General features: G+C 48.1%; 1 protein-coding gene across 5 annotated transcripts; it reads left to right on the top strand.

The window, feature by feature from the left end:
* Window positions 1–991: 991 nt before the first annotated feature.
* ctsa (cathepsin A) lies at window positions 992–6,903 on the top strand. Of its 5 annotated transcripts, none has more exons than XR_013936551.1 (14): window positions 992–1,171; window positions 1,708–1,819; window positions 1,936–1,986; window positions 2,075–2,161; window positions 2,365–2,520; window positions 2,637–2,813; window positions 2,928–3,019; window positions 3,196–3,274; window positions 3,392–3,540; window positions 3,617–3,692; window positions 3,783–3,872; window positions 4,846–4,947; window positions 5,975–6,259; window positions 6,378–6,903. XR_013936551.1 is itself a non-coding variant. In XM_080494003.1 (13 exons), exons 1-13 carry the CDS (start codon window positions 1,014–1,016, stop codon window positions 6,056–6,058), a joined length of 1,413 nt encoding a protein of 470 aa, XP_080350129.1. In that variant the 5' UTR covers window positions 992–1,013; the 3' UTR covers window positions 6,059–6,903. The 5 variants fall into 5 exon arrangements, 1 of the variants encoding a protein (XP_080350129.1); XR_013936552.1 differs by having other exon boundaries at window positions 5,975–6,181; window positions 6,456–6,901; XR_013936553.1 differs by having other exon boundaries at window positions 5,975–6,142; window positions 6,456–6,896.
* Window positions 6,904–11,203: the final 4,300 nt, after the last annotated feature.

Genomic DNA, 11,203 nt, shown 5'->3' with positions numbered 1-11,203 from the left:
TGACGTTATAATAATGTGGTCATCTCAGTCATCCTGAGTTTCCCTGAACGCTCCGATGAGCGGGTTCCTTTAAATGTTGTCGCCGCAAGGAATTGTGGGGGAACATGAGCTGGTCTCCTTTGGTAAAGGAACCATCAGTGGTTCCTAGGCTAAAGGAGGTTCTAAAGGAAGCATCAGTGGTTCCTAGGCTAAAGGAGGTTCTAAAGGAAGCATCAGTGGTTCCTCGGCTAAAGGAGGTTCTAAAGGAAGCATCAGTGGTTCCTAGACTAAAGGAGGTTCTAAAGGAAGCATCAGTGGTTCCTAGGCTAAAGGAGGTTCTAAAGGAACCATCAGTGGTTCCTAGGCTAAAGGAGGTTCTAAAGGAGGTTCTAAAGGAAGCATCAGTGGTTCCTAGGCTAAAGGAGGTTCTAAAGGAACCATCAGTGGTTCCTAGACTAAAGGAGGTTCTAAAGGAAGCATCAGTGGTTCCTCGGCTAAAGGAGGTTCTAAAGGAAGCATCAGTGGTTCCTAAGCTAAAGGAGGTTCTAAAGGAAGCATCAGTGGTTCCTAGGCTAAAGGAGGTTCTAAAGGAAGCATCAGTGGTTCCTCGGCTAAAGGAGGTTCTAAAGGAAGCATCAGTGGTTCCTAGGCTAAAGGAGGTTCTAAAGGAAGTAGCGAGCCTCCTTCCCTTTGCTCATTGAGGATTCAGACCGTCCTCATCATGGCCGCCACACAAAACACTTCCGGGGTGAAGGAGGACGGACAGAGGAGGAGACAGGAGGGACAATTAGGACGTCCCCTGACTGTGTGCTCTCAGGCCTTCATGACATCACTTCCTGTGTGCTCTCAGGCCTTCATGACATCACTTCCTGTGTGCGCTCAGGCGTTCATGACATCACTTCCTGTGTGCTCTCAGGCCTTCATGACATCACTTCCTGTGTGCTCTCAGGCCTTTATGACATCACTTCCTGTGTGCGCTCAGGCCTTCATGACATCACTTCCTGTGTGCTCTCAGGTCTTAGTGCCATTGGACGATGCTGTGGTGTTACCTGTTGCTGAACCTCCTCGGCGGCTGTGATGCGGCGCCGGCGGCCGACGAGGTGAAATTCCTGCCTGGTCTGCAGAAACAACCGAGCTTCAGGCAGTACTCTGGATACCTGAACATCGCTGACGACAAACACCTGCACTACTGGTTGGTACTTCAACTATTGGTTAGTACTTCAACTACTGATTTGTACCTCAACCCGGCCGGAGAACGCTGTGAGTGCCGGAGATACGGTGACATGGTGACACACAGTGACTCAATGACTCAGTGACTCGATGACACAGGGACTCAGTGACTCGATGACACACAGTGACTCGATGACACAGTGACTCTGTGACTCAATGACTCAGTGACTCGATGACACAGGGACTCAGTGACTCGATGACACACAGTGACTCGATGACACAGTGACTCAATGACTCAGTGACTCGATGACACAGGGACTCAGTGACTCGATGACACACAGTGACTCGATGACACACAGTGACTCGATGACACAGTGACTCAATGACTCAGTGACTCGATGACACAGTGACTCGATGACACAGTGACCCTTAGACACACAGTGACTCGATGACTCGACACTGACTCTGAGACACACAGTGACTCTGAGACACACAGTGACTCGATGACACTCGGTGACTTGGTGACACTCAGGTCTGTTCTTCCTCGGTGGTGGTCAGGTTCGTGGAGTCGCAGAACGACCCGGCTGCAGACCCGTTGGTGCTGTGGCTGAACGGCGGCCCCGGCTGCAGCTCATTGGACGGACTGCTGACCGAACACGGCCCCTTCCTGGTAGGTCACCTGACACCTCCACCCTCACCTGACCTGTGACCTGACACCTCCACCCTCACCTGACCTGTGACCTGACACCTCCACCCTCACCTGGCAGTGTGACCTGTGTCTTTCAGGTCCAGGAGGATGGAGCTTCACTGGAGTACAACCCGTACTCCTGGAACAAGGTGAGGAGGGTCAGGGGGCGTGGCCAGGGGCGTGGCCACAGTGCCCATTGTCACTGCTGCAAGCTGATTGGTTTCTGGTCTTTTGTAGATTGCCAACATGTTGTACCTGGAGTCTCCAGCAGGCGTCGGCTTTTCCTACTCTGACAGTCGCGACTACGCCACCAACGATACAGAGGTCAGTAACACGGCAGGAAGCCTGCAGCTGATTGGCTGACAGCCATACAGGTGTTGATGCTGTGTGTGTGTGTGTGTGTGTGTGTGTGTGTGTGTGTGTGTGTGTGTGTGTGTGTGTGTGTGTGTGTGTGTGTGTGTGTGTGTGTGTGTGTGTGTGTGTGTGTGTGTGTGTGTGTGTGTGTGTGTGTGTGTGTGTGTGTGCAGGTGTCGATGGATAACTTCCTGGCCCTGAAGGAGTTCCTCCGCCTGTTTCCTGAGTTCAGCGCCAACCAGCTGTTCCTGACTGGAGAGAGCTACGGAGGAATCTACATCCCCACGCTGGCCGAGAGGGTGATGGAGGACCCCAGCCTCCACCTGCAGGTGCTGCACCACCTCACCAGCTGCAGGTGGAGGACCCAGCCTCCACCTGTGACTGGACAGCTGTGAACTAGCTGTATATAAAGTGTGTGTGACGTGAAGCTACTGCGTGTGTGCAGGGCGTTGCCGTGGGAAACGGGATGTCGAGCTACGAGATGAACGACAACTCTCTGGTGTTCTTCGCCTACTACCACGGCCTGCTGGGGGTCCAGCTGTGGAGGCAGCTGCAGCTGCACTGCTGCTCCGCCCAGGCCTGTGACTTCTACCACAACCTGGAGCCGGCGTGCAGCGCCGCCGTGAGTCTGAGTGTGTGTGTGTGTGTGTGTGTGTGTGTGTGTGTGTGTGTGTGTGTGTGTGTGTGTGTGTGTGTGTGTGTGTGTGTAACACTTCAACATGTGTGTGTGTTGCAGCTTTCAGATGTTCAGGACATCATTTACAGTTCAGGACTCAACATGTACAACCTGTACGCTCCGTGTCCAGGTGGAGTCGCTCCCAGACTCAGGTGAGATGTGACCTTTGACCTGCTGTAGGTGTGGTGTTCTGACCTTTGACCTTCCAGTGAACTCACACAGTGTGTGTGTGTGTGTGTGTGTGTGTGTGTGTGTGTGTGTGTGTGTGTGTGTGTGTGTGTGTGTGTGTGTGTGTGTGTGTGTGTGTGTGTGTGTGTGTGTGTCTCAGTGTGGATCGCGGGCAGCTGGTCCTCAGAGATCTGGGAAACTCATTTATCCACCATGAGAGGAGCCGTCTGTGGAAACAGGTGTGTGTGTGTGTGTGTGTGTGTGTGTGTGTGTGTGTGTGTGTGTGTGTGTGTGTGTGTGTGTGTGTGTGTGTGTGTGTGTAACATGTGACCACCTGTGGAACTGTGTGTGTGTAGACGTTGCGGAGCTTCCTGTCCCAGCACCGCCCCCTGCGTCTCGACCCCCCCTGTACTAACTCCACCCCCTCCACCCTTTACCTGAACAACCCCTACGTCAGAAAGGCTCTGCACATCAGCCCCGAGGCCCTGGACTGGCTCATCTGCAGGTGAGACGCCTGTCTCTGACCTCTGACCTGTCCCTCACCTGTCCTCTGACCTCTGACTATATTTGTTGAGAAACAGTTCGGAGGTGAATCTGAAATACGTCCGTCTCTACCTGGACGTGAGGACACAGTACCTGAAGCTGCTGTCAGCTCTGGTCAGTGCCGCCGCCGCCGCCGCACAGCGGCAGGATTCAGTAGCGTGTCTCATGCTGGATGTAAGAATCACCTGAACCCTATCTGTACAGAAGTACCGTGTCCTGGTCTACAACGGGGACGTGGACATGGCCTGTAACTTCATGGGGGACGAGTGGTTTGTTGAATCTCTGCAGCAACAGGTGACTCCAGTTAAAACCATATGGTGTCTCTTCCTGTCCTCCTGGTGTCGCTTCCTGTCCCCTGGTGTCTCTTCCTGTCCTCCTGGTGTCTCTTCCTGTCCCCTGGTGTCTCTTCCTGTCCTCCTGGTGTCTCTTCCTGTCCCCTGGTATCTCTTCCTGTTCCTTGTTGTCTTGTCTTGTTCTCCTGGTGTCTCTTCCTGTCCCCTGGTGTCTCTACTCTTTCTCCTCTGGTTTCTCCTCCTGTTCTCCTTGTGTCTCTTTGTGTCCCCTCAGTGTCTCTTCCTGTACTCCTGGTGTCTCTTCCCTTCCTCCTTGTGTCTCTTCTTGTCCTTCTGGTGTCCTCCTGTTCTCCTTGTGTTTCTTCCTGTCCCCTGGTGTCTCTTCCTGTCCTGCTGGTGTCTCTTCTTGTCATTCTGGTGTCCTCCTGTTCTCCTTGTGTTCCTTCATGTTGCCTGGTGTCTCTTCCCTCCAGCCTCTGGTCTCTTCCTGTCCTCCTGGTGTCTCTTCTTGTCTTCCCGGTGTCCTCCTAATGGTCTCTTTGTGTCCCCTCAGTGTCTCTTTCTGCCTCCGTGTGTCTCTTCCCTTCATCCTCTGGTTTCTTTGTGTCCCATGGTGTCTCCTCCTGTTTTCCTTGTGCCTCTTCCTGTACCCTTATTGTCTCTTATTGTCCCTTCATTGTGTCTTCCTGTCCTGTGGTGTCTGATCCTTTTCTTCTTGTATATCTTCCTGTCCCCTGGTGTCTCTTCCTTTCCCCTCAGTGTCTCGCCCTGTACTCCTGGTGTATCTTCCTGTCCTCTCGTGTCTCTTTCTGTCGTCCTGGTGTCTCTTCATGTCCCCCTCGTGTCTCTTGCTGTCCTCATGGTGTCTTATCCTATCGCCTGGTGTCTCTTCCTGTCCCCTTGTGTCGCTTCCTGTGCCCTCAATGTCTCTTCCTGTCCTTCTAAGTGTGTCTGTCTGTCTGTCTGTCCCTCAGGTGGAGGTCCAGAGACGTCCGTGGCTGTATGATGATGTGGACGGTCGGCAGGTGGGAGGCTTCGTCAAAGAGTTTGACAACATCAGCTTCCTGACAATCAAGGTCTGTATCGTTACTGAACATCATCGGTCCGTATCGTTACTGAACATCATCGGTCCGTATCGTTACTGAACATCATCGGTCCGTATCGTTACTGAACATCATCGGTCCGTATCGTTACTGAACATCATCGGTGCGTATCGTTACTGAACATCATCGGTCCGTATCGTTACTGAACATCATCGGTGCGTATCGTTACTGAACATCATCGGTCCGTATCGTTACTGAACATCATCGGTCCGTATCGTTACTGAACATCATCGGTGCGTATCGTTACTGAACATCATCGGTCCGTATCGTTACTGAACATCATCGGTGCGTATCGTTACTGAACATCATCGGTCCGTATCGTTACTGAACATCATCGGTCCGTATCGTTACTGAACATCATCGGTCCGTATCGTTACTGAACATCATCGGTCCGTATCGTTACTGAACATCATCGGTCCGTATCGTTACTGAACATCATCGGTCCGTATCGTTACTGAACATCATCGGTGCGTATCGTTACTGAACATCATCGGTCCGTATCGTTACTGAACATCATCGGTCCGTATCGTTACTGAACATCATCGGTCCGTATCGTTACTGAACATCATCGGTCCGTATCGTTACTGAACATCATCGGTCCGTATCGTTACTGAACATCATCGGTGCGTATCGTTACTGAACATCATCGGTCCGTATCGTTACTGAACATCATCGGTCCGTATCGTTACTGAACATCATCGGTCCGTATCGTTACTGAACATCATCGGTCCGTATCGTTACTGAACATCATCGGTCCGTATCGTTACTGAACATCATCGGTCCGTATCGTTACTGAACATCATCGGTCCGTATCGTTACTGAACATCATCGGTCCGTATCGTTACTGAACATCATCGGTCCGTATCGTTACTGAACATCATCACCATAAAGTCAAACCTCCTTTTTCCTTTGATGTTGGTTGATGTGTCATCATTTGGTTGCTTGCTTGGCTATGGATCTGTACAGAGGTTGTGTTTGACCTTTGACCTTTGTCCTCCAGGGTTCCGGTCACATGGTTCCATCAGACAAACCAGCAGCTGCTTTCACCATGTTCACCAGGTTCATCAAGAGACAACCCTACTGACCCTGCTGACCTCTACTGACCTTTACTGAACCCTGCTGACCTTTAGTGACCTCCACTGACCTCTACTGACCCTGCTGACCTTTAGTGACCTCTACTGACCTCTACTGACCCTGCTGACCTTTAGTGACCTCTACTGACCCCTACTGACCCTGCTGACCTTTAGTGACCTCTACTGACCTTTACTGAACCTGCTGACCTTTAGTGACCTCTACTGACCTCTACTGACCCTGCTGACCTTTAGTGACCTCTACTGACCCCTACTGACCCTGCTGACCTTTAGTGACCTCTACTGACCTTTACTGAACCTGCTGACCTTTAGTGACCTCCACTGACCTCTACTGACCCTGCTGACCTTTAGTGACCTCCACTGACCTCTACTGACCCTGCTGACCTTTAGTGACCTCTACTGACCCCTACTAATCCTGCCGACCTTTTCTGACCCCTACTAACCCCTGCTGACCTCTACCGACCCCTGCTGATTTCTAGTGACCTCCACTGACCCCCTGCTGACCTCTACTGACTGACTGACCCCTGCTGATCTTTTCTGACCCCTACTAACCCCTGCTGACCTCTACCGACCCCTGTTGACCTCCACTGACCCTACTGAGCTCTACTGACTCTATTGACCTCTGCTTGACCTTCAGGCGACCGTAATATATGTTGCATTTTATTCTTTGTTTCACTGTCAACCAATCAGGTGAAGGTGAAAGTTCAGCCAATCATGTCTCTTCGTTGATTGTCACTCTGACCTCAGTTTCCATGGAAACGCCTCCTGTGGCCACTTTGTCCAGTTTCCACCTGAATGGTTTTAAATAAAGTTTCAAATTTGGTTTGAAGGAAATGATATACGAGTCTGTTTCTACTGTCAGAAGATTTGATTGCTGTTGCCCTGATTGACCAACAGATTGACCAACTGTTTGCTGACGTCAATGCACCTTTTGAGCAAGATGGCAGCAGTGGAGGACGCTGAGTCATCAATAGGATCCGTTAAGAGAAAATCTTGCTATATGTGAAAACAAAGGAAAGATGAAGAGCAACGTCAATCGTCAACATTTCCACAGTGAGTGGACGGCAACCAACCACTGCCAGCTCACGCTGCGTCCAGCCAGACCAGTCCACTCTGGCGTCTCCGCAACGCAGCAACCAGTCCACTGTTTTACGCTTGACGCATCTGCGAGCTCCGAATTCCATCATTCCAGTAGCCACGCCCCCCTGGAGACCGAATTCCATCATTCCAGTAGCCACGCCCCCCTGGAGACCGAATTCCATCATTCCACCCTAACCCCGCCTCTAAGTTCCACAGGTCTAAGTTCCACAGGTCTAAGTTCCACAGGTCTAAGTTCCACAGGTCTAAGTTCCATGTCTTGCTCGTGTGTCAAACATAAGACATCCTTTAGTCTCTGCAACGCAGCAACCTGTCAACTCTGGTGTCACCACTACGTAACATCACCGCAACGCAGCAATAGGAGCATTAACTAGTAGGAGCATTAACCAGTAGGAGGAGCATTAACTAGTAGGAGCATTAACACGCAGGATCATTAACCAGCTGGAGCATTAACACGTAGGAGTATTAAGCATTAGGAGGAGCATTAACTAGTAGGAGCAGTATTAACTAGTAGGAGCAGCATTAACCTGTAGGAGGAGCATTAAGCAGTAGGACCATTAAAAAGTAGAATCATTAACCAGCAGGAACATTAACAAGGAGGAGCATTAAGCATTAGGAGGAGCATTAACTAGTAGGAGCATTAAGTGTTAGGAGGAGCATTAACTAGTAGGAGCAGCATTAAGCATTAGGAGGAGCATTAACTAGTAGGAGCATTAAGTGTTAGGAGGAGCATTAACAAGTAGGAACATTAAGCGTTAGGAGGAGCATTAACTAGTAGGAGCATTAAGTGTTAGGAGGAGCATTAACAAGTAGGAACATTAAGCGTTAGGAGGAGCATTAACAAGTAGGAACATTAAGCGTTAGGAGGAGCATTAACTAGTAGGAGCAGCATTAAGCGTTAGGAGGAGCATTAACAAGTAGGAACATTAAGTGTTAGGAGGAGCATTAACTAGTAGGAACATTAAGCGTTAGGAGGAGCATTAACTAGTAGGAGCAGCATTAAGTGTTAGGAGGAGCATTAACAAGTAGGAACATTAAGCGTTAGGAGGAGCATTAACTAGTAGGAGCAGCATTAAGCGTTAGGAGGAGCATTAACAAGTAGGAACATTAAGCATTAGGAGGAGCATTAACTAGTAGGAGCAGCATTAAGCGTTAGGAGGAGCATTAACAAGTAGGAACATTAAGCGTTAGGAGGAGCATTAACTAGTAGGACCAGCATTAAGCGTTAGGAGGAGCATTAACCAGTAGCAGCATTAACCGATAGGAGCATTAACCAGCAGGAGCATTAACAAGTAGGAGCATTAACAAGTAGGAGCATTAAGCGTTAGGAGGAGCATTAACTAGTAGGAGCAGCATTAAGCATTAGGTGGAGCATTAACAAGTAGGAGCATTAACCAGCAGGAGCATTAACAAGTAGCAGCATTAACCAGCAGGAGCATTAACAAGTAGGAGCATTAACCAGCAGGAACATTAACCAGCAGGAGCATTAACAAGTAGGAGCATTAATAAGTAGGAGCATTAACAAGTAGGAGCATTAATAAGTAGGAGCATTAACTAGTAGGAGCATTAACCAGCAGGAGCATTAACAAGTAGGAGCATTAACTAGTAGGAGCATTAACCAGCAGGAGGATTAACCAGCAGGAGCATTAACAAGTAGGAGCATTAACCAGCAGGAGCATTAACAAGTAGGAGCATTAACTAGTAGGAGCATTAACCAGCAGGAGGATTAACAAGTAGGAGCATTAACTAGTAGGAGCATTAACCAGCAGGAGCATTAACAAGTAGCAGCATTAACCAGCAGGAGCATTAACAAGTAGGAGCATTAATAAGTAGGAGCATTAACTAGTAGGAGCATTAACCAGCAGGAGCATTAACAAGTAGGAGCATTAATGAGTAGGAGCATTAACAAGTAGCAGCATTAACCAGCAGGAGCATTAACAAGTAGGAGCATTAATAAGTAGGAGCATTAACTAGTAGGAGCATTAACAAGTAGGAGCATTAATAAGTAGGAGCATTAACTAGTAGGAGCATTAACCAGCAGGAGCATTAACAAGTAGGAGCATTAACTAGTAGGAGCATTAACCAGCAGGAGCATTAACTAGTAGGAGCATTAACTAGTAGGAGCATTAACCAGCAGGAGGAGCGTCCATGTGTTTCATACCTGCTGCTGTTAAACCATTAAACCATTCTAAAGCACAACCTGAGTGTGTCAATACTTTCAATACTTTCAATACTGTCAATACTGTCAATACTGTCAATACTGTCAATTTCAGAGTCCTGGCACTGCTGAACTGGTAATAGTGTAAATACTGTAAATATTCTTGCTGCTACGATGTGTATCCTTTCCCCATCTTGGTCTCTTGTATTTCCATGTTTCCATAGTTTCTCTGAGCAGAACTATCTGACTGTCTTTAACTGGGTGTTCAATGTGAAACTGTTGCTATGACAACTGGATCACATGTGATCCCATCAATAGTTTTATTTTCTGCCAGTCTGAGAAGAATCAGGAGGCACCAGTCTAATGTAGCTGTGGGGGGTGTAGTGACCCAGTTACCATGGTAACCATGGTTGTAATGAACAGTTCATTTTTTTCATTCATTTCCAAATTTATTTCGAGCTACACAACAACACTACACACAACACACAACAACACTACACACAACACACAACACACAACAACACTACACACAACACACTACACACAACACACAACAACACTACACACAACAACACAACACACAACACACAACAACACAACACAACACACAACAACACTACACACAACACACAACACACAACAACACAACACACAACACACTACACACAACAACACTACACACAACAACACTACACACAACACACAACAACACTACACACAACACACAACAACACTACACACAACACACTACACACAACACACAACAACACTACACACAACACACTACACACAACACACTACACACAACAACACTACACACAACACACAACAACACAACAACACAACACACAACACACTACACACAACAACACAACACAACACACAACACACTACACACAACACACAACACACAACACACAACAACACAACACACAACAACACTACACACAACACACAACACACAACAACACAACACACAACACACTACACACAACAACACTACACACAACAACACAACACACAACACACTACACACAACAACACTACACACAACACACAACACACCACACACAACAACACTACACACAACACACAACACACAACAACACAACACACAACACACTACACACAACACACTACACACAACACACAACACACTACACACAACAACACAACACACAACACACAACACACAACAACACAACACACAACACACTACACACAACACACAACACACTACACACAACAACACTACACACAACAACACAACACACAACACACTACACACAACACACTACACACAACAACACAACAACACTACACACAACAACACAACACACAACACACTACACACAACACACAACACACAACACACTACACACAACAACACTACACACAACAACACAACAACACAACACACAACACACAACAACACAACACACTACACACAACACACAACACACTACACACAACAACACAACACACAACACACAACACACACAACAACACAACACACTACACACAACAACACAACAACACAACACACAACAACACAGAACACACTACACACTACACAACAACACACACAACACACAACACACTACACACACAACACACTACACACACAACACAACACACAACACACTACACACAACACACTACACACAACACACTACACACACAACAACACAACACACAACACACACAACACACAACACAACACACAACACACTACACACACAACAACACAACACACAACACACAACACACTACACACACAACAACACAACACACTACACACACAACAACACAACACACAACACACTACACACACAACACACAACACACAACAACACAACACACAACACACTACACACAACAC

Source organism: Lipophrys pholis, assembly GCF_963383615.2.
Source record: "Lipophrys pholis genome assembly, contig: SCAFFOLD_542, whole genome shotgun sequence".
In the NCBI taxonomy this organism is placed as follows: domain Eukaryota; kingdom Metazoa; phylum Chordata; class Actinopteri; order Blenniiformes; family Blenniidae; genus Lipophrys; species Lipophrys pholis.
This window is presented reverse-complemented; position numbering and strand designations above follow the sequence as displayed.

What these genes read in the sequence shown, in the direction of transcription:
- ctsa (XM_080494003.1), top strand. Translation starts at nt 1,014, where the DNA reads ATGCTGTGGTGTTACCTGTTGCTGAACCTCCTCGGCGGCTGTGATGCG. An exon ending in CTGGACTGGCTCATCTGCAG is followed by an intron (nt 3,541 to 3,616) that starts GTGAGACGCCTG and finishes GTTGAGAAACAG; the next exon opens with TTCGGAGGTGAATCTGAAAT. An exon ending in TCAGCTTCCTGACAATCAAG is followed by an intron (nt 4,948 to 5,974) that starts GTCTGTATCGTT and finishes TTTGTCCTCCAG; the next exon opens with GGTTCCGGTCACATGGTTCC.